This window comes from Dendropsophus ebraccatus, chromosome 10 (assembly GCF_027789765.1).
Source record: "Dendropsophus ebraccatus isolate aDenEbr1 chromosome 10, aDenEbr1.pat, whole genome shotgun sequence".
Taxonomy (NCBI): domain Eukaryota; kingdom Metazoa; phylum Chordata; class Amphibia; order Anura; family Hylidae; genus Dendropsophus; species Dendropsophus ebraccatus.
Window position 1 is genome coordinate 11,024,913 of NC_091463.1, and position 22,718 is coordinate 11,047,630.

The 22,718-nt window shown below is 45.6% G+C and overlaps 1 protein-coding gene across 1 annotated transcript; it reads left to right on the forward strand.

Annotated features, from left to right (window-relative positions):
* Positions 1–6,214: 6,214 nt before the first annotated feature.
* LOC138803044 (uncharacterized) lies at positions 6,215–11,906 on the forward strand. The gene is made up of 3 exons (XM_069986871.1): positions 6,215–6,636; positions 9,207–9,236; positions 10,600–11,906. The coding sequence occupies exons 1-3, from the start codon at positions 6,607–6,609 to the stop codon at positions 11,566–11,568; spliced, it is 1,029 nt and encodes a 342-aa protein (XP_069842972.1). The 5' UTR covers positions 6,215–6,606; the 3' UTR covers positions 11,569–11,906.
* Positions 11,907–22,718: the final 10,812 nt, after the last annotated feature.

Here is a 22,718-nt window from a genome sequence, read left to right on the forward strand (position 1 = left end):
ATTTAAATTATGTGTGAAGACGGGTCCATATATAGCCCACATTTTCTTCTATGACAAAACTACAATCTGCTGCAAAACCCACAGGTGTTACATGTAGAAGACCCCCTCCCATCCGATGGAGGAATCTGCAGATACAGATCGGCAGCAGGCTCAGATTTCCATATGGGATTTGCCTGTGCACAAGATCAGCAGAGCCTCAGCCAAGATCAGCGGAGCCTCAGCCAAGATCAGCGGAGCCACAGCCAAGATCAGCAGAGCCTAAGCCAAGATCAGCGGAGCCTCAGCCAAGGTCAGCAGAGCCTCAGCCAAGATCAGCGGAGCCTCAGCCAAGATCAGCAGAGCCTAAGCCAAGATCAGCGGATCCTCAGCCAAGATCAGCAGAGCCTCAGCCAAGATCAGCAGAGCCTCAGCCAAGATCTGCAGAGCCTAAGCCAAGATCAGCAGAGCCTCAGCCAAGATCTGCAGAGCCTAAGCCAAGATCAGCAGAGCCTCAGCCAAGATCTGCGGAGCCTCAGCCAAGTTCTGCGGAGCCTCAGCCAGGATCAACATGGCCTCAGTCAAGATCTGTGGAGCCTCAGCCAAGGTCAGCAGAGCCTCAGCCAAGATCAGCGGAGCCTCAGCCAAGATCAGCAGAGCCTCAGCCAAGATCAGCGGAGTTTCAGCCAAGATCTGCAGAGCCTCAGTCAAGATCAGCAGAGCCTCAGTCAAGACCTGCAGAGCCTCATCCAAGGTCAGCAGAGCCTAAGCCAAGATCTGCGGAGCCTCAGCCAAGATCTGCGGAGCCTCATCCAAGATCAGCGGAGCCTCAGCCAGTCTCCTGGTGCTGTGATCTGCTGCGGATTCTACTTGTGCTAGTCCAGCAGCATGTCTGCCGTGTGTGAATGTGGCTGAGGAGAGCAGAACAATGTGCAGGCTAAAGAAATGACATAAATATGTAAAAAAAAAACCTATAAAATAAAGGTAATGAAATGTGACGTTGTGTAAGGGGCTGAGCACACCTGCATATACTGTATATACATATATACCTGCAGCCTCAATGATATCTCAATGAATGTACAAACAATGATGAGAAGTTTGGGTGTAATAACTGTTCTTCTGGGCGCGGAGTGATGGGTGATCCGGAGGTGTCAGAGACGTTACAGACATCATCTCTGCGGCGGGGGCGTCATACACACAGTCCTCAGGCCTCCCGCACCTCTTCTGTCCTCCCCTCTCATATAAACCCTCACAAATCCCTATAGAGAAGATCCCGAGTGCCTGATCTGCACCTGATCCCGAGACCTGGCTACAAGTTCTTACTGAGAGATTTCATGGATCTTTCAGCCCTGCCAGGTCCCTGTGAGAAGTAATTGCCAGGTTACCAAATTCTATTGACCGGTGGCACCAAGGCCCGATCATTGCTAGACCTGTCAGATGTAAACATCACTTAAAGGGATAGTGTCATCAGAAAATTACTTATTGTTTAACTAATGTTTTTATGTTAAACATATTTTTTAAAGAATTTTTGGTGAATTTTTTTCTAATTTTCCATTTTTTCTATATTATAAAATAATCCCGAGATCTTGCAGTTTTAATTCTCACCACTGGGGCTAAAACTAAGCTGAGACTTCCTGTTCTGTGTGTGGTGATAAGAGGAGGCTGCTGTAAAGTGAACTGTACCGCATCGCAGCGTCATGTGACACTAGTAGAAGAGACAATAGCAGCTCCCTGTATAATGAACTCCTCACAGGTCACAGAGCGTGCTCAATGATGTTTCACATTCATCTCAAGGGGACATAGCCTTTCTATTGTCATCTATGTTCATGAGTCTGGCTGTAAAGCATGTCACTAAATGCTGTTAAGAAGGACCCAGGCAAGATGGCAGCCCCCATAACACTGTACAAAAGGAGGAGGGGGGGGGGGGCATCCTCTTTAATCTGACGCAGGGATAGATTGGCGCCGTCACGGGGAAGCCGGTGCCGTGGTCCGTTTTTTGAACCGTGACCTATCCATGGGTACCGGGTCGGAGCTGAAGTACAGGAGGCCCACTCCCAGTGGGAGGAATCCCCCGCCCCTGTATGACGCGGCTCCATTGATTCTTATGAAGCCGCGTCATAGAGGGGAGGGAATTCCCTCCCACTGGGGGCGGGCCAGCCCTCCTCCTGTGCTTTAGCTCTGGCCCGGGACCCATGGATAGAATGGCGCGTACACTGGAACCGGGTTGCGGTTGAAAAAACGGACCACGGCACTGGCTTCCCCGTGACGGCGCGGATCTATCCCTGCGTCAGATTAAAGAGGATGTACCTGATGGTAAATTCTCCTTAAGCCACCATCCACAGGGCCAGCCTTAGGGTAGATGGCGCCACCTAATGGATTCGGTTACAGTTGGTCACCTTTTTTTTGTATCTTTATTACATCACTGTGAAGTGAGAGGCACAAGTAGAGAAGGTCTTTCGACGACCTTTACTTGTGCTGATCTTGGTGACTGCAGCAATGATCCGGCCATAGGTGACCAAGATGAAAGTCAATGGCCCCATCCCAGCAAGCACGACCACTAATAAAAATATGGCTTCACTGAGCCTTATGTCAGAGCAAGACAACTTAAAGAGAGGAGATTATCCGTTTTTTGTTTTTGACTTTAGGCGTGAATGGCTTTTTTGCCCTTTTTGAGACTAACAGAAGGATTCCATTCAACTCTATGGGAGAGAAATGCCAAAGCTTGCAGAAAAAAACGCCCCCCCCCCCCCCCCCCCCTCACCATGCTGCTTCTGGTGCCATAGAGCCAAAAAAAAAAAAAAAAAAAATGCCAGCGAGATGAAAACTCCACAGAAAAAAAAAAAACGTCAAGTATGTATAGCATTTCACAAAATGCCATTGACTTAAGGCCCTATTACACTGTTGCGGCCGATAATCGCTTTGTCTATTAGAAGACAACAATCAGCAGGCATACACGATGTCGGCTGATCGTTGTCTTTCAACACGTTGAAAAATCATGATAGCAGCGGTATGCCGCCGTCTGTCTGTGGAATAGGAGCGGCAGCAGTAGACCGCCGCTATCTTCTATGGGCTGTCTGAACGCATCCAAGAAGACCCCCTGCAGCATCCCGCGGCCCCCAAGGCTCTTCCCTGTATAATAGCGCCGGCAGTGAGAGGGGAACGAGAAGCAAGTGAGCGCTGACCTGACAGGTTGGCGCTCGCTTGCTCCTTCTTGTTGCCCCCGTGTGATAGGGGCTTTATAGCTAACATCTGGTCCTGGGCGTTTTTTGCACAAATAAAAATATTCTGCCATGGATCTGACAAAAAAAAATCACATAAAAGGATACACAAAAAAACCCAAACCCTATAAAATATAAAAAAACAAAACAAAAAAAACGTACAAAATAAAGGTAATGAAATGTGACATGATGTAAGGGGCTGAGCAAACCAGCATATACTGTATATATATATATACCTACAGCCCAAATAGTGTTACAATCAATGTGCAAAAAATGATGGAATTTTTTTTGTGAAATAAATGTTACTGAGTGACAGGTGATATTGACATGTCAGAGATGTTACAGGCCAGATATTGGCGGGGTGAAAATGTGGCGTCCCACTAGCGGTGTTACTATTGCATACACCCTTCGCAAAGGTCTGTACTTTTCGTGGTCTTACTATGGTGAAAGTAGTACTAAAAGTTGACCACTAGATGTCGCTGTATTATGTTTTAGTATATGAAGCTGCACAGCTGAAGGATAGCAAAGGTATTGTTATTGTGTTTGTGTGTACCATAATCTGTAGACCAGTAGGATTTCTGCTTTCTTCTTTCCTATCACCTCTCCTCTCTCTTCTTCTATTGCACTCTGTTCACCCAATCGCAGCGCACCCTACACGCTGTAGAGGAAGTTAGTCCCATGGGTGGAGGAGGAGCAAGAGCTTTCAGTTCGGGATGGTGTGGAGAAAGGACGCAAGCTAGATAGCTCTCCACAGCAGTCTTGTCCGGGCCCCGGCCCTCTGCCAGGTCCCCAAAGTTCAGTCTTAGCCAATGCCCCGCATGGGTAGGACGCAAGACAGCACACTGTTACCAACCTTCTTACAAGTACCCACACAAAGCACTATGCAGTGTTAAACCTCTTAGGAGAGGACAAGCCAACAGATAACCTCAACCCACGCCGTGGACCGGAGAAGTGACAGAGCAGGACAGTATGCACTATAGAGCCAAAGAGCTAGGAACTGATCCGGTTGAGCAAAGTTGCAGTAGCCTATGAACTCCATCTTGCAGCACGGGTGTCAGCAGGGAACCCTCAGCATTCTGCTCAACCTGGGTAACAGGGTCTGGGACCTGTGTCACCCATTAGTACGGTTCAGCCAACGCTAGTGGGCATAAGGTGGTGTGAACACTAATGTAAAGGTCAATACACAGGCACAGGTGTTCTTCTTCTACAAGTATTTTATTGTATCCTCAAACATCCTGGCAGAGCACACTACTACATGGGTTGAGACTCACAGCATCCTCCTCTCTGCTACTCTACCTCAGCACAGCTCTACCAACACAACTATCTTCTACACTGCACTTATCCTACAGATCTGGTTGTCCTACGTTTACGTCTTCTATTGGAACTTTATCAAGTATATATCAAAGCTCTTTTGTATTACCTGCTGCAGATTTACAAGTAGTAAACCAACTCAATGTTACTCCAAGAGTCTGTGATCATTGGTCACCACCACAGAATATACACCGCATCCTTGAGACACACCTACCCTTTCTGTGGGTGGCGGGTCCTACTATCCGGGAGGGTCATTACACCGCTCTGGCCACCTGTGACATTATCCCAAGGGACCCGGCAGGACACCGACCACAGGGAAAAAGGGTACAACCGGCCTTACCCTTTAAAAGCAGGCATGCCATCACACCTGTGTGCCCACCTGGCACTGGCGTCACGTGACAACATAATAAGGTCCGGCTGTATCTCGGCCATCCAGCACAGTAGTGGTGTCACACTACAACACCTAGCAAGTGACCGGCCGTCCCACCACCGGGGGACCACACTACCACCACGGGGGTACACCACAAAAACACCTGGGCTGCCGCCATGTACATAAAGGTGGTGCCGGTCCTCACAACTCAAAGCGGGACCTGACTGATTGGTGCAGCTGCCCCCCCCTCCTATATTATTTGTGGGTCAGGTCCGCTGTGCCGCGTCATGGTCAGTGAGGTGATATGGGTTTTACTGGGTTTTACTGGGTTTTATCTGTTTGTCCTTTTGCATTTATCATTCTGCGGGGATTTGTCAGATGTAGCCAATTCCTTCCATCTCAAGTGTGGTGACTTTTTTCCATCCTGTCAGTGGGGGGCGTCATATTCACAGTCTGTCCTCAGGCCGCCCACAATGCGGCTAACCCCCCTGTAAGACCCCCCCCCCCCTAATAAAGATAGAATAATTCCTCTAAACCAAAATGTCTTTGGTGTCATTATTTGTGGGATTATTTCCTGATTCACTTACCACAACATACAGGGGTTCAGACATTGAGGGGTGCTCTTGGTACCCCCCCAGGTGAGGGGAGTAGTATGGCTTAGAGCATGGGTCTTCAAACTGTGGCCCTCCAGCTGTTGCCAAACCACAACTCCCATCATGCCTGGACAGCTAAAGCTTTGGATTTGGCTGTCCAGGCATGATGGGAAATGTAGTTTTGCAACAGCTGGAGGGTCGCAGTTTGGAGACCCATGGTTTAGAGGAACTGTTCTTTGATATTATGGCGATCTAATCATGCAGACACCCGTACAGCTCCCATCCTGCATCAATGTGGATATGGGCGCAGATGGTTGCCATGTGGATGTGAGTGCCAATGGTTGCCATGTGGATACGGGTGCAAATGGTTGTCATGTGGATGTGGGTGCCAGTGGTTGTCATGTGGATGTGGATGCCAGTGGTTGTCATGTGGATGTGGATGCCAGTGGTTGCCATGTGGATGTGGGTGCCGATGGTTGCCATGTGGATGTGGGTGCCGATGGTTGTCATGTGGATGTGGGTGCCAATGGTTGCCATGTGGATGTGGGTGCCGATGGTTGTCATGTGGATGTGTTGCCAATGGTTGCCATGTGGATGTGGGTGCCGATGGTTGCATGGTTACAGTTGGTCACAATGGGTCACATGACCAGAGCTGACGGTATGACGGATTACTATGATGGTAGTTCAGGCCATCAAAGCAGCGGTCAGGCTGACACTTGTGGCCATAAATCCTTATTCACACCTTCAGTATATTTTTCTGGTCCGTGCATAAAGTAAACAATTCTTCTCTTCAATCTGCCAAAAAAAAAAAAAAAATCGTCTTTACTGCATCCATATGCCATCAGTGTCGGTATTTTTGGCGTGAAGTTTCTTGGTGGATCCGCGTTTTATTGTGGAAACGCATTTTTTTGTGAGTGTTACAGACAACAATCTGCAAAAAACATGGATCCCATTGACTTCAATAGGAAAATCATAAGCAGAATGAAAATCCGCTGCACTAGGACATGATCCGTAACACTACGCACAGTGTGAAAAGCCCCATGGAAATCAATGGGACCTAGATCTGGTCGTAATTGTGGATCCGGAATTACGGAAACAACTATGGAACGTGTAAATACGGCCTTACAGGGAGGCAGACATGCAGCGGGATTATGAGAGCAGCCTTGGGGTATGTTCACATGGAAACAACATGGGCAACACAGACGCCGAGGGTTTCCCACTCACATCAATGGGAACCTTGGTGCTGAATCACACCACATGTGAATGTTCCCTTATAGTAAACTTGTCCAAAGTCCAAATAACCATCGGAGGGATTGATGGCTCTCTGCCTATGTTTCTCCATAGGGCTGTGTTCAGACACATTGTAAGACCCCCATTGCAGGACTGTTGTGATACTGCAGCATCTTCACAAAAATGATGCATTGCTGTAATGAAACTGCAATGTGTGAACACAGCCTAGAAGTCAATGGCTGTAATACATCATACGATGAGTGATGAGAAAAATGTGTGTAGCAAAAACCCAGCCCAGAATACCTCCCCCCCCATCCCCATCATTAGGAATAACGCAGATCACCTGCCCCGGCCCAGGAAGATAAAACCCACAGGGGAGGAGACAGCAGGACACGTCTGCTCAGAAGGTGCAGTATTGCTGGTGAGTCCTGGACAAGCACATGGGTACCTGAGGGCGGCTACTAGGTGGTGATGGGGTGATGGGGTGATGGGGTGATGGGGTGATGGGGTGATGGGGTGATGGGGTGATGGGGTGATGGGGTGATGCTATAGATTGCTGGTTTTACCTGTGAGATATATATGTCTGTGTCTCTTCCTCCATGTAGTGTGTCTTGTATTGGTGAGGTCCATGCACTCTGCTAATCTCCCCTAAAGTTCTCCTCCTCACACATTGCAGTCCTGTTGAGGTTCTTGTATGTCTCAGAAACCACAATATGGCTGTGATGTGTAAATTAACCCTATGACTCCATGATGTGTTGCGATGCTACCTGTGATCCTATATAATAATCACACATAGTCAGGCCTACACTAAGGCTGGGTTCACACTGTGTTTGCAATCTGTTTTTTTTTTTTTTTTTTTTTTTTTTGCACAAAATGGATGGGGGTGTACTTTATTTATTTGTGCATTGACTTCCTTTTTTTTTTTTTTTTTAACACAAATGAGGTTGACTTGTTTCTGTGTATGTTAAAAAATGGATTTTTTTTTTTTTTTTTTTTTTTTTTATAATGGAAGTCAATGCAAAATTGGATGCACAGAAAGGCATAACTTTTTTTTTTTTTTTTTTGCAAATAAGTGTGAACCCAGCCTAAGGGCCTTATTACACGGGCCGATTATCGGTAAGGAGTGTTGCTAGAAATGCGATCGGCCTGTGTAAGAAGTGACAGCGATTGGCCGAGGAGCGGAGGTCACTTGCTTGTTGGCTGATCCCATCTTTTGTGCAGATCAATAAATCATTGTTCATCGGCTTCTCATCTTTGTGAACAGGGCATGTGTGGCTGATGGCTATAGACTTTAATGGTCGCATGAACGATACTGATCATTTGTGTGGCCCGGCCGTGTGTTGTGCTGTGTAAAGTGACTGCAAGGTTTTGTATGGATTCTGGCAGGGAAAATGGCGGCTCTTGCATTTCATTGTCAGGATAGCCTTAGGAAACTGGGAGGTATTTTCCATAGCAGCCATTCAGACTAGACTGGTTATGATGGGCAACCCCTCCACTTTTCCCATGTATTACCTTCAGTAAGGTGCAGCTTCCCCCTCCCACAATCCTTAATCTTACGCCTCCTGCATGTGGTCATGTTGGGTTTGTACTTGGCAAAACCAGATCCATGATCTCATCCATGCCTGGAATTAGACTGTGCACAATGTAGGAGGTGTGAGTCTGAGCCTGGATAAGTACGTGTCCTATAAATATATGGGTCGGTCATGTCCATTGGCCCATAGTATTATACTCTGGGTCTAATATGGACTATGTATTATGGCCTTGTGCAGGAGGCCTCACCCATGTGTCTTTTATTGGTTAACCCTGTGGTTCTTTCTCTTACTGTTGGTCAAAGCCTCTCTGGGACTCCTGACTCTCCACCAACAGATTCAGTGGAGATAAGTTGGGCATTGAGGAAATCCACCATGCTTTCTTTCCAGAGATAATCTGTTGGTGGAGGGTCTGGAGGCCCCCATACACATACTGTCTGTATTGCTATGGGTGGAATAAGTGGACTCCAGAGCTCTCTGGCTATGGCTTTCCACTCCCCATGAATGTTCAGTTGAGTCATTGAAAATGTATGGCCACTAGAGATGAGCGAACCTGGAGCATGCTGGAGTCCATCCGAACCCAATCGTTCGGCATTTGATTAGTGGTGGCTACTGAACTTGGATAAAGCCCTAAGGCTATGTAGAGAAAAAAAAAAAAAAAAATCAAATGCCGAACGATCGTGTTCGGATGGACTCGCGCATGCTCCAGGTCCGCTAATCTCTAATGGCCACCCTTTCTCAGCGCTCCTACATGCATCACTGTACTGGTAGTAGCGGTGGTGTAGGGTATGCTTGAATTCTGCAGTACCTTATGCACATGACCCTAGTGATGGGAGCATCCCAATCCTACATTTATCACCTGACTGGGAAGGGTAGGTTGAGGCATTGCAATCTGACCAGTTGTCTTTTTCCCATATCTACCTGTACCACCAGAGGTCACCCATTACTTTCTTAGATCTTTTTTTATTTCTATTTACAGGATCTACTAAGTCCCTGCGGTCTCCAGATGGTAAGAAAAACATGTATTTTTTTTATTTTCTCTATGGTTAGTAATGGATGCAGTAGATGGGAACAGAAGAGCATTTCCCCCATGGGTCATAGGGATGGGATGAGTACTTCTCCCAGTTTCCCGCACTGGATCCAGCTTTCTTAGGCACCCGGAATGGCACTGTTCAAAGGCAGCCGGCTGACAAGCCTAGTGAAGTGCTTTGCTAGTACTTCCCTAGTCACAATACCCCTGAGTTATCAAGTGACTATTTTCCCTCTTTTTGGGAAATTAAGGTTGCCAAAACATCACCGCTCAAAGTCCAGAATGGAAATGAGTGTCTCCTGTGTGATTGGGATGTGGTGTTCTTAGGGGCCTATTCCACGGAGCGATAATTGGCCCGATTCGGCTGATTGTTCTCTCTATTCCACGGAGTGATAATCAGTGGCGACTATTTCAGCAGCATCATACACTACCTGTCCGGGCTGCAGGTCTTCTCCTTCTCCCGGTCCCGCGCCGCAGCAGCTTTGGAGCGGGGCTGTCTCAACTGACAGACCGTCTAGCCTATCACTGTCCGGAGCCGCCCCAGACAGCCCCGCTCCGAAGCTGCTGTGGCGCGGGACCAGGAGAAAGAAGACCTGCAGCCCGGACAGGTAATGTATGACGCTGCTGAAATACTCAGTCGCCGCTGATTGTTCTCTCTGGCTCATTGGACCCAGACATGGACTCCCTTCTATGGTTGCCTATCTTTTACGCTCGGGCCTTATTGGCCACATTTACTGTCACTTGTTTTGCATTGATTACAGGCGCACATACATTACTACACACCTTATGTTAGGTTTTGGTACAGCAGCCTGTAACATCATATGAGCCATTGAAGGGGTCGATACACTTGTAGATGTCGGGGTACCTGCTGGGTCTGTGCTCACTCTGCACAGTTCCGTGTGTGTTTTAAATGATTTTATCTTGTCTGTCTTGCACCTGTAGCTTTGTACATTTTCTATATTTGTTTTGAGGACACAGTTAATTATTTCACATTATCATTAACTCTTTTGTGGATGTGCCACCCTTCATTTGTGGCATAGCCATAGTTTATGCCATGCTGGGTAGAGCACCCCGTATTAGTTATCCATTTAATTGAGTAGTGCCTTTTTTTTTTTTTTATTTTTTTTTTTTTATTTATCAAGGTATTGTACTATATGAAACAACGGCTGCAAGGACATCGGTAACGATGTCCCTGCAGCCCTTGCTTAACGATCTAGCAGATGTAAACGATCAGCGCTAGTTTACATTGTTGATTGGGCAGCGCTAGTTTACATTGTTGATTGGGCCCCCATCGGCCCGTGGAATAGGACCCTTAGACTGACTTTTCACCTTCTTTCTGCAGGGTATTTCAAAAGGTCTTGGACCCCTCAGTATGTACGTGGGTGCTGAGGAAGGTGTCTCCTTCCAGACGGACAATGAGATGTACTGGTGCTCGGGTTGTAATGGTAAACAGTACCTGATCTATGCCCGAGAGATGAAGGACCTTGGCAGCAAGTTTCGTATATCCGTGCTCCCAAATGGCAAGGTTCTGCTGCAGGATTTTCGAGATATGTATGTCAGCTGGGCGAATTTAGATGGCATTGTCCATTTGGAGACTGAGAAGTGCATGCCAGATGAACTTTGTGAGTTTGATGTACTCCATGATGGGCAGAAGGTAATCTTTAAAGCCTCCAATGGCCTCTATGTATGCCGGACCTTCCGAAGCCATGAAGTCAACATTGAAGTCGGTCGTTCCAGCATGGAGGAGTGTTGCAGGTTACGTCCTGGGTTGGGAGACATGTATGGCCCTTGTTTTGACATCTCTAGCATTGAGTTGGGTGACATCTCCAAGCTCGTCTGCCGCCCTTGTGTGCTTAAGAAAGATACCTTTGTCAACAAGACGGAAGTTGAGCAGAGCCATGGTTTTGCTCTTAGTTGGGAGACCCGAACCACTGAAACTACTCAATGGAATACAACATGGGGCCTTAACACCAACTTCTCGGCTTCCTTCACTGTCCTGGGTTTTGAAGCAAACATAACCTATAATGGTACAATGCAAAAAGTTGCATCCACCAACAGGTCTATTGTGGAAAAGCGAAGCATCACGGTCAATGTCCCACAACGCACTAAAGTTACTGCTCAACTAGTGGTCTCCAAAATGGAAAATGCAACCATCCCTTTCACTGCCTACATCCGCAAGACCAAAGTAAGTGGGGATATTGTTGATCTGGAGGAAAAGGGGGTCTGGAAGGGACTTGTATACAGTGACGTAACGCTGGAGACCAAGCAGGATTCCCATGGAGATTTTGAATATACATGCCTAGCACTTTAAAAAAAAATTGTCACTACTTCCCTGATGTCCAGAAAGTCACTGCTGCTATGAATAAAGGCGATCCTGAATGGGACTATGCTAGACCTGGCCATTCTAGACAACTTATGGCTGCTGTCTGCTGGAACTTCTTGGACACTTCAGGCTGGAGTTCAGGTCACTGAGATCTTCTAGGAAAGTTCCCCGATATCTCCTGCACATGAGAACCTACTACCAATAACCATGGCTGCTGCCCAATGTATTTATAGCTTATGCTTCCGTACTGTTTCATGACCTGGGTGATTGCGCTATATTTGTCACTTTAGTTGGGGGACTGCTGTGTTTGAGTAGATTTGCACTAGTTTTATGGAGGTACCCTTCACAATGATTCTAAAATGGTCTGAATAATAAATCGCTATCTGCATTGAAATACCATGGCTGTGTTTTCACTTGCATACTATCTAGACGGTAGACTATTCAACTTTTTCTTTTTCTTTTTTTTTTTTTTTTTGGGGGGGGGGGGCCATTGCTGACAGTAGTCCAGCAGCTTTTCTCCCTCTTCTACTGAAACCACATGTGTACCGGGGTGGGAGAGCACAAAACATAGGTGCGTGGTATAGTTATCACACAGATGTACATGTAGATCCTCCATTTATCCTAAAAACACCAGAAACTGACCAGAAACTCACTGCTTGCGGACCACACAGATCTGATACTTCACCATTTATTTTATAGAGTATAGTGGTCACCACTGCAATGTGAAGGGGTTCAGAAAAAATGACCCCTTGTCCTTAGTTTGGGTGGGGTTTTGCAGCTCTGTTCCATTGAAGTGACTGGAGCTGTAATGCCGCAAACAACCTGAGGACAGGAGTGGTGCTGTCTCTGCAAGAAAGTAGCATTGTTCTTTTAATCCTAGATGGCTCCTCTTTTAAAGAGCTGAACAAACCAATATTTATAGTTTGAAATTGGGCCCTAATACATGGCGAGACTATCGGGAAGATCTGTGGCTAATGAGCCAACGTTTGTTCACTTATCGGCTGATCGTTGTCTTTTAACATGTTGACAGAACCTGCTGTGACTAAAGCAAAGTGCTGCACGGTCATTTCTAGCGATATTTGTGCAGCCCTGGGCGTGTGAGCTGTGTAATTTGGCGATCTTACCAAGCCTGTCTAGTGGATTAGGGCCTGCTTACTTTGTGAGCCATGTAATATGTACTCTAGAGACTAATGCTTTAAAGGAATTGTCCAGTAATATCAATTGATTTGAAAGAAAGATTCAAAGTTATAGACTTGTAATTTACTTTAAACTCAAGTCTTCCCATACTTATCAGCTGCTGTATGTCATGCAGGAAGTGTTTCTTTCCAGTCTGACACAGTGCTCTCTCCTGCCACCTCTGTCCATGTCAGGAACTGTCCACAGCAGGAGCAAAGCCCTATATAAAACCTCTCCTGTTCTGGACAGTTCCTGACATGGACAAAGGTGGCAGCAGAGAGCACTGTCAAACTGGAGAGAATACACCACTTCCTGCAGGACATACAGAAGCTGATAAATATGGGAAGACTTGAGTTTTTTTTTTTTAACTTTCTAAAACCAGTTAATTTGAAAGGGGTACAGCCAAGTACCCCTCTAAGAGGATGCCACAGCCAGCTGAGTACACTACATAACAGCCATTCAAATGGCTGTCTATACAGGGGGGCAGACACTTTGTGTGGCTCATACTAGTAGTTACTCAAGCTCGAGGACATCTATTAAGTCCTGTAAGAGTTGCTATCTTTAGCTATCTTTAGGAAATCCCTTTGAAGGGGGTTGTCCAGCAAAAACTTTTGTTTTCAAATCAACTGATATCAAAGTTTAATAGAAGTAATTTACGTCTATAAAGTATCAAGTCTTCCCATACTTATCAGCTGCCATATGTCCTGCAGTCTAACACGGTGCTCTCTGCTGACATGGACTCTGTTCTGGGTTCTGTATGAACCCTATAGAAAACCTCTCCCCTGGCTGCAACAGGAACTGTCCAGAGTAGATGTCAGCAGAGAGCAGTGTCAGACTGAAAATAAAACATTTCCTGCCGGACATACGGCAGCTGATAAGTATGGGAAGACTTGAGTTTTTTTTAAATAGAAGCTACAAATCTATATAACTTTCTGACACTAGATGTAAAAGATTTTTGCTGGAGTATCCCTTTAAATGTGTTGTCTAGTCCTGATATGAAGGTATTGTTGCTGGTGAGAACCCCATTTTAACCTAGTGTGTGTGTGTGTGTGTGTATATATATATATATATATATATATATATATATATATATATATATAAAATTTTTGTGGTGAATTTTAGGAAACTTGGGGGGAAATTTATCAGACTGGAGTAAAATTCTACTTTACTCAAGTTGGCCCAATCAGATTCCACTTTTTATTTGTCTGTGGAATCTGGTTGGTTGCTAGGGGCAACTTAGAAAATTCTACTTTACTCCAGTTTGATAAATTTCCCCCTTTGTGCTTTATCCCCATGTTCTTGATGTTACCTAATGGGGTCCTGATAAATCTCACCCTGAGAGGATTATTGGGATATAGGTTTCCATCATGTTGTATAGCTGGAACTTTACTAGAACCTGTTACTTTAGCTTCTACTTAGAACTTTTATTACACAAGGTTACGTGTAGCAGCCGCCGCTTTCTCCCTTGAGGTCGTATTATGGAAACATTGCTGCTAATAAGGACCTAAGAGGGTGAGGGGCCGGAGGTTGTGACGGTACGGGCCCCTGAGGCCTTGGTGCCTCCTCCGGGAGATGGTGGAAGCTTTGACTTCATTCCGTTTTGTTTTTCTGTAACAAACTATACCCAGCGGGAAGTATGAGGGAAATTAAATTGATGCTGGATTGTTAAACTTAGAACATCTACTAAGAATGAATATAGAGAAGTCCTATAGGCTGGATCCTAAATGACTAGTATTATCTGATGGCAGATCCATAAACCTTTTTATGTACTGGTGCAGTTATTCTATTAAAGTCTAAAGCTCCTATTACACGGGCCATCTGTGAGGAGCAAATGATCGCTTCCCCGCTCGCTGACGCCGCTATCACACATGGCTGGTGAGAACCGGGGTGCGGGGGCTGCCTGGGTGATCGCTTATCCGAGCAGCATATAGCAGCGGTCTTCTGCCACCGCTCCTACTCCATGATCGTTGCTATATGAGTCGTTTTGTCTTTCGACCTGTTGAAAGACTAACGACTACAGCGATCAGCGTTCATTCCGGCTGATCGTTGTGTTCTATTACACAGGACAATTATTGGCAGATAATCGTTCCGTGTAATAGGGCCTTTAAGGTCCTATTAGATGAACAGATGACGGTTCTATCGGTAATGCCGATCGGCTAGATCTTAAGTCTATTACATGGATCAGTTATCGTTAGCGATGTTTGTGCAGCCCTTGCCATGATATACATCACCTCTCTGGGCTCTCGGTCTTCTCCTGTTCTCTGCTTCCTCCCCGGTGCCATAGCTTCAGAGCAGCCGGTCTAAGCTGACGGGCTACTCAGCCAATCACTGACCAGGAATGCTGCGGTCTGTCGGCTCAGACAGGCTCCTCTGAAGCTATAGCCGGGGAGGAAGCCAAGACCAGGAGCGTGAAGAGGTGATGTATAACAAGTCAGTTGTTAGCAGCCAAGGATTTTAGGTCTGGACCTAAAGACACGATCATTGGCTGATCGTTGTGTCTTATATGGAGCAATAATCGGCCAAATGGGCCTGTTTTGTCCAATTATTGCTCCGTGTCATAGGGCCCTAAGGGCTTATTCCCACCTCCGTGAAACACTGACATGGATAGGGACATCCTGTAGTGGGCTTTCCCCCCTCTGTGCAGCATTATGTATCAATATCATGCCGGGAGTCCACTACAGGGCTTCCCCGATCCATGTTTCACGAAACGTGGGAATAAGCCCTTACTATTTGGGAGGCTGAGGAAATGGGTGACAATTTCTGTGACCGTGGTGGTATCCTATAACACTGACACAGTGCTACTGGGCCTCCACAGAACAATGAGGATCTTGGGGTCAGGACCATAGGCTGCAGTCCCTCACACAGCGGATCTCCTGGCATCATTCATGATGATGCTGTGAGCTCTCAAATTGTAAAATCTCCAAGCTACTGTACTGACACAGCATGTCCGTACAGTAGCATAGAGATCTAACACTATCGAAGCTCACAGCATCATTGTGATTGATAATGCCAGGAGGGCCGAAGTCCAGTCTGTAACATATCTATGGAATATGCCAATGCGGCCTAACCCCTGTGGAGATATATCATTGGATCAAGGATGATGGTTCATGGACATGGGGTCATCAGAGCAATATGGTGTCACTTGTGGACCAAAGGCAATGGCTCATGGATAAGGACACAATGTAAGATAGAGACTCGGGCATGACAGAACAACGCTACTCTGACACTTGGAGCCCAGAGGGGGTGAAATGTTTATGTCTGAAGGACACTTGGGGACCAAGGACAATATAACATTGGCAATTTGGGGAACCAAGAATAGTGCAATATCCCGTTTTGACCATTAACGATCGGGACTAAAAAAATTGCAATGTTCTGTTTGGACTTATGGACATTTGGGGCCGGGAACAATGTAACATAGACACTTGAGGTAACAGAACAATGCTATGCTGCCACTCGAGGACCAAGGAGGGTGCAATGTCCCATGGACGCTTGGGGACCAAGGACAGGTCAATGTCTCATTTGGAGCTTACCATCACCATTGTGGTTTATAAACCCAAGCCCATGTCCCTAAATACTAAAGGTTCTTCCTGAGGTCTAACACCATGAACGTCCTCCCCCGCAATGTCACACTTAGGGGAGACTCCTCGGGAAGTGGGGGCCGGAATTCCTTTCATCTCAGGTCAAGGATTCAGGGAAGGGCTCTTCCTGCATTCCTGGGTCTCAGATTCGACAGGACAACAGCTGCCCCTCTGATATGTGTGTAAATGAGGCCGATCTGGGTAACGCTGCATATTCTACACCCTCCCTCCCCGAGAAGGGGGTCTATTTAAATATCATTGAATGGAATGAAGCAATTAAGCCCCCCGCTGGGGACAAACAAAAGGATTCTAAATCTCATGGAGGCAAAAGTCCACACCCTCCTGAGATAGGAAAGGTCACCTACATGTTACAGATACAAGGGGGGAGACAGAGACCCTCAACCCAAGCTGCATTTATGAATTATAGCATAGCTGGCTAATCTGTTAATCCGTCTGTATACCGGCCACTATTCATCCCTGTATTTAGCTGGGATAGTGTATCTACCATCATAAGGACAGCAGGTTGTTTGCAGTAATTGTGAGCATAGCCCTCGGGGCCCCCGGTGATAAGGGAGTGATTGGGGTGGGATATCGTCTGCCCCTCCTGACCTTCTATACCTTATAGACCATTGCCCTATGATTAGGCTACAATATCCTAAGACCCCCATGTGCTTGATGCTAACACCTGACGAAACCCACCAACTCCAGCAGAACTGATCAAAGTGTATGGGGGTCCTCCGACTATACCCAACACATGGGGGTGGGGGGAAGGGTCGTGGATGGTGGATCTCAACTGCTTGACCCTCTTGTTCTTGGAGCAGAAGTTGAGTTAACTGGCAGCGGCTTACCCCAAGTCTCTCCATAGAGAAGAGCTGAACGTTCATGTGTATAAAGAGATCAGCCAACAACTATTTAAAGTGCATGTCCGCCTTAAAGGGGTATTCTCATCTTATACTTACATAGATAAACTTGTACAACCTCAAGCTAAATAGTTTTGCACATATGTACATTTAACTTGCCTCCTTCTCCTACTACGCTGCTCTTTTCCTCCAGTTGGTGATAGCTCGTTGCCTAGGTTACCGACCACCACTCTGCTCTAAAAGCAGTGGTCTAGCTGGTGTATATATAGCTGTAGTATCCATATTTATATATTCTACAGTATACATGCCCCATATTGCTATACATCGACATCATGTGTGTCAAACTCTGGCCCTCCAGCTGTTATAAAACTACTATTCCTATCATGATCTACATTATATATATATATATATATAGTCAAACCACAGACTGATGGTCGGTAACCTAGACAACGATCTATATGAATTTGCTAAAATATTTAGCTTGACCCTACAATATTAAAGAGGTACTCCAGCGAAAATATTTTTCTTTCAAATCAACTGGTGTCAGATGGTTATATAGTTTTGTAATTTACTTCTATTTAAAAATCTCCAGTCTTCCAGTACTTATCAGCTGCTGTATATCCCGCAGGAAGTGGTGTATTCTTTTCCGTCTGACACAGTGCTCTCTGCTGCCACCTCTGTCCATGTCAGGAACTGTCCAGAGCAGCAGCAAATCCCCATAGAAAACCTTTCCTGCTCTGGACAGTTCCTGACATGAACAGAGGTGGCAGCAGAGAGCATTGTTAGACTGGAGAAAATACACCACTTCCTGCAGGACATACAGCGGCTGATAAGTACTGGAACACTGGAGATTTTTAAATATAAGTAAACTACAACTCTCTGGCACTTTCTGGCACCAGTTGATTGAAAGACAAAGATTTTCGCTGGAGTACCCCTTTAAGGGTGGGTTCATACTGAGGAATTCTTGCTGATAATGTCCGTATGTCTGCGCAGCCGTGCTCCATAGACACGGCGTATTCCGCTATCCGCCGAAAGAAGTGACATGTCGATTCTTCCGGCGGAAAGCGAATCAGTGACGGAATTTTCAGCGAGAAAAATTCCACAATGTGAACAAAGAAGCGGAAAGCCCATTAAAGCCAATGTACATTCACAATGTTCATTTTTAACAGGCAGAATTTCGGGCGGATTTCAAGTGTGCATTTTGACATAGAATCCGCCTGACATTCTGCGTGTATTCCTCAGTGTGAACATACCCTAAAGGTAGGGGGGTAACATACAGGGAGATGCCCATATAAGCAGCCTAATGCTGGACAACCATCTAATGTGTAAGGGGGGCTCTCAGATCTTCCCTGGCACCAAACATTGGCAGAGAGAACGATTGGACTTTGGATTTCAAGTTCCTGATCCTTTTGTTTTAGGGAAATAAGCCACTGCCAGGGGAGTCTGGCAACTACCTGCCCCTATCTCCATCTCCAGACATGCCCGCTCAGCGGAGCCCATCATGCATGTGTAAGGGAATCGGGAAAGAGAGGTGTCACTCGAATGAGTGTTTGACAGCTAACGGGTAAGAACATCATTCTACTTAGGAAATAACTATTCACTTTTTTCTGGCGCAAAGTATTAAATTGACCATAATCATGAGAATTGTGGGTAGAAATGAAGCAACAGGACAGATGTGATCAATGAAAAACGTTCTGGTGTAATAATAATCTATGACTAATGGGATCATATAGAAGATATCCGACAGAGGGAGCTCTGGAATCCCTTGTTGTCTGAGTATGACGGGTATATCTGCACCCCCTATTGTTATATATAACCTCTTATTGTTATATCTGCACCCCCTATTGTTATATATAACCCCTCATTGTTATATCTGCACCCCCTATTGCTATATCTGTACCCCCTATTGGTATATATGCACCCCCTAGTGATAGCCTCCTGCATGTTTAAGTCCCATGGAACCCACAGAACATGATGTATGGTCTATGAAGCCGTCTATAGACACACATTCGGTCATCATGGTCACAAATAGTTTCTTGTCCCAAAAAGTTTGTCCTTTCTCTCCTTCCTTACGAGGTCACGTAGACTGAAGACGGAGAGAAGAGAGTCTTGTTTCGTCCCCCCATAAGGTGCTACAGCTGAAACCCAAGTCCAGATCACGTGGGTGTTGAGGAGCCTCAAATCTATTGTTTTTCCTAAGAAACTATGACATTTCGGTGTCGGCCACCATAACAGATGACTTTGGGGGCACTTTTGCTGCCACAAAACTCCTCCAATCAAATGGTGTCAAAAATTACAAAAATTTGAGTTGGGCTCCCAAAGCAAAATGGAATTTGGAAAAGGAAGACTGATTGTCTCATATACCCGACTGTGTGTATAGATCTATTATGCCGCACCTATCTGTGGGCCCATACAATGCCCCTATGTGACTGTATATGGTTAGTTGCCCCCTCCCGGGAAAGAAACTGCAGTATTCCCATAAAGACATTCGTTTTGCCATAAGACCCACAAACCCCATATTTATTAACCAATTAGATTTAAGTTGGAAATTGAAGTTCTTTGACCCCTTATGGAACATCTGTTCAGGGCCCCTCATGTGCCATCTGGCATGGTTGGGTGGCAGAGGGGCCTAGTGTTTCCCTCAGGAACAAGGGGTCGTGTACCTCCTATAGCTATACCACTGGATTAGCTTTGACCCTTCAATGCCAACAGCTCCGCTTCTCCTTTTGTGCCACCATATATAATGTCTTAGACCTTCTGAACACCCCCAAGTTAACTTTGCCAGAAATTTATGGTATTTTTACAGTTAGACTCAACCTGTTAAACAAGTGACACCACCGAGACCTGTCTCCAAGGATCTGGGATGTCTAGACTGCGGTCTCCAAGGTCTCTCCTCCAGCCCCCCACTATCAGCCCATCTTCCTGAGTCCTCTGCAGGTTCTTGCATATTTATTAGATTCATTGTGAATGCGCCGAGCACAGGATTTGACCTGATAAACATTTCTTTGAAGCTGTAGGAGTGTTACAATTCAATGCCAAATCCACCTCCCCCGGGCCGTGTACCTGACCAGCAGGGCCCGGGGCTCGTTGTCATGTTAATGTGCTCAGTAAATCCCAACAAGTCCTAATATATTACTTCTATTCTATTAGTCTAAAATTTAGATTTAGGAATAGGTCTAGGGTCATATCTCCATAAATTGCAAAAAACTTTTTCATTGGAGCCACCATGTAAATTGTGGAGGACCACCAAGTATTTCAGCGTTGGAATCCCAGATGGGCTGATTCCATTTTTTTGTAAAGAGTTGAAGCTTCATGTTCCTCTCTTTGTGCGTTGCCCTTTAAGTTGTAGTTGACCTGTAGTTGTATCCTCGGGTCAGGTCATAACTATAATTGCAGGAGTCCAACTAGAAGTACCCTCCCCGACAATCCCAAGAATGGGGACCCCAATCTTCTGACATTGTCGGTGGGAGCTGTAGGAGATAGATGATGCAACGTTTTGCTCTTTCCGGCTCCCAGAACGAATGAATGGAGCCACCAGAGATACATCTCCCACACGTCCATACAGACGGGAAGCTCAAGCCCGCCCATTTTACAGATTGCAGGGGGTCCCCACAATATCATAATTATCCCTTATGCCCTAAAACTCCCATTGACATTATATGTTATAGGCATCCCCCCTGTTTTCCATTGGAGTCAGTAGGAGCCGGTTTTCTGTGGTGACACCATGCTGTTGTTGAGGTGGAAATTGGCGCCTGTTTCCACGTCTTTTGCCTATGTGAACAGAACCTTAGGCTTCGCTACTCATACTTTTAACACAGCATTTTCTGCCCTTTTTTCTCCTCCATGTAAGCAGTTTTTGTAGCTTTCCCCCAAAATAGTGTGTATTAGGTTTTTTGGTATTTTTTTTTTCTTGTGCTCCTTGGTGGCATTGCAAAATCTCAGCAGGCTAAGGGTATGTATCCCGGCATAGCACATGGATTCCACAGCTCACACCTGCTCACGGACACTGGAGGCTGCGCGCATCTCCACTGCTCCCATAGGCTTCATTGTGTGGTTTGCCAGATTCCACTGCCCACCTTAAGAATAAGCGGGTTCATTCAAATTTTTTTGGTCAAGAAATAGGAGCGCTTGTTCCAAATCCTGGAATCACATAATGAAAGAAAAAACAGCAGATTAAAAAAACAACAACATACTAATATACGCTTAAATGAGAAAGCGACAAAAAAACTGCAAAAAAAACGCTGTTTTATGGGGCATTTTTACACACTCAAAAAACACCACGTAAAAAGCGGCCAGATGTTAGCTGGAGGTCAATGGAAGTTTATGATCGGTCTTACACACATGGCGTTTTCTGGGGGTGGCGATTTTCTCTCTCTCTCTTATGGTGTTTCTGAGGCTCTTTGGCAGTTTTTCCAAAACATAGCATAATGAGGGGGGTGTCGTTTTTTTTGCCAACTGTCAACTTTTTTCTACCATTGACTTCAATGGGATTGTTCTCGTTGTCTCAAAAACGCCATTGCTGTGGATATAGCGTTTTTGTCACCTTTTGTGGTCCAGGAGCTAGGTCATGTGATGCCAGAGGAAAAAAAAAGGTTCAGCACACAAAAATGCCTAAACCATAAAAAAGATCATTCACACATCAAAAGGTCAAGAAAATAGGTGAGAAATAGAAAAAAAGGGACAAAAAGTGTCTGTGTGGGCACCCTTAGATTTTTTTCTGGTGTTTTCCCAGCTCACATGATTCTAAGATTTTTGTCGTTAAATGTTAGTAGAAAATGCTCAAAAATGATTAAAAGATGAACGTGCACATTGAGGGTATATGCACACTGAGCAATTCTCACGGATTCTGCAAGGAATTGGAGAGGAAAGATTTCTGCTTGAATTCCTTTCCTAGGAGCGGAATTCGAGCAGAATTCAAGTGGAATGCAAGCAGAATTTCAAGCAGAATTTAGGCCCCATTGACTTCTATAGGATTCCTCTAACGAATTCCATGTGGAATCCGAATGGAATTCCGGATGGAAATTTCCGCCGTGTGCACTAATGCGCAAAATACAATAGAAAACAATGGGAGCCAAGACTGTTTTTTTTTGCGGGTGGAATTTCGTGCGGATTCTGTGCTCATTTTGAGGTGGAATCCGCTCGAAATTCCACAAGAATTGCTCAGTTTGCATATAACCTTATAACACGTCAGTATATTTTGAGTGCGCTATTTTTCATCCCCGATCCGTAAAATTCTATCTGTATTGCATCCATAATTTTTGCTGATCTGCAAAAATGAAAAAGTGTACTTAATAATAAATGTGTCTCTATGTACATATTGCGGATCCGTATTTTTTGTGGATCACATCCGCAAAAATACGGATCCCGTAGGGTTCTACCGGTGTGTCCGTGGAGGAATTTCTGTCCACACTAGGACCTGTCTTTTTTTTTCCCAGCACGGATCACGGCCCTGTACACACCTACCGATATGTGAATGGGGCCATTGAGATACATTGACCCTATTTGCGGATCCACAGTTGCGGAC

Coding starts and splice junctions, on each gene's coding strand:
- LOC138803044 (XM_069986871.1), top strand. CDS start 6,607: ATGCAGCGGGATTATGAGAGCAGCCTTGGG. Junction 6,637..9,206: donor ATTATGAGAGCAGCCTTGGG/GTATGTTCACAT, acceptor TTCTATTTACAG/GATCTACTAAGTCCCTGCGG. Junction 9,237..10,599: donor GTCCCTGCGGTCTCCAGATG/GTAAGAAAAACA, acceptor TTCTTTCTGCAG/GGTATTTCAAAAGGTCTTGG.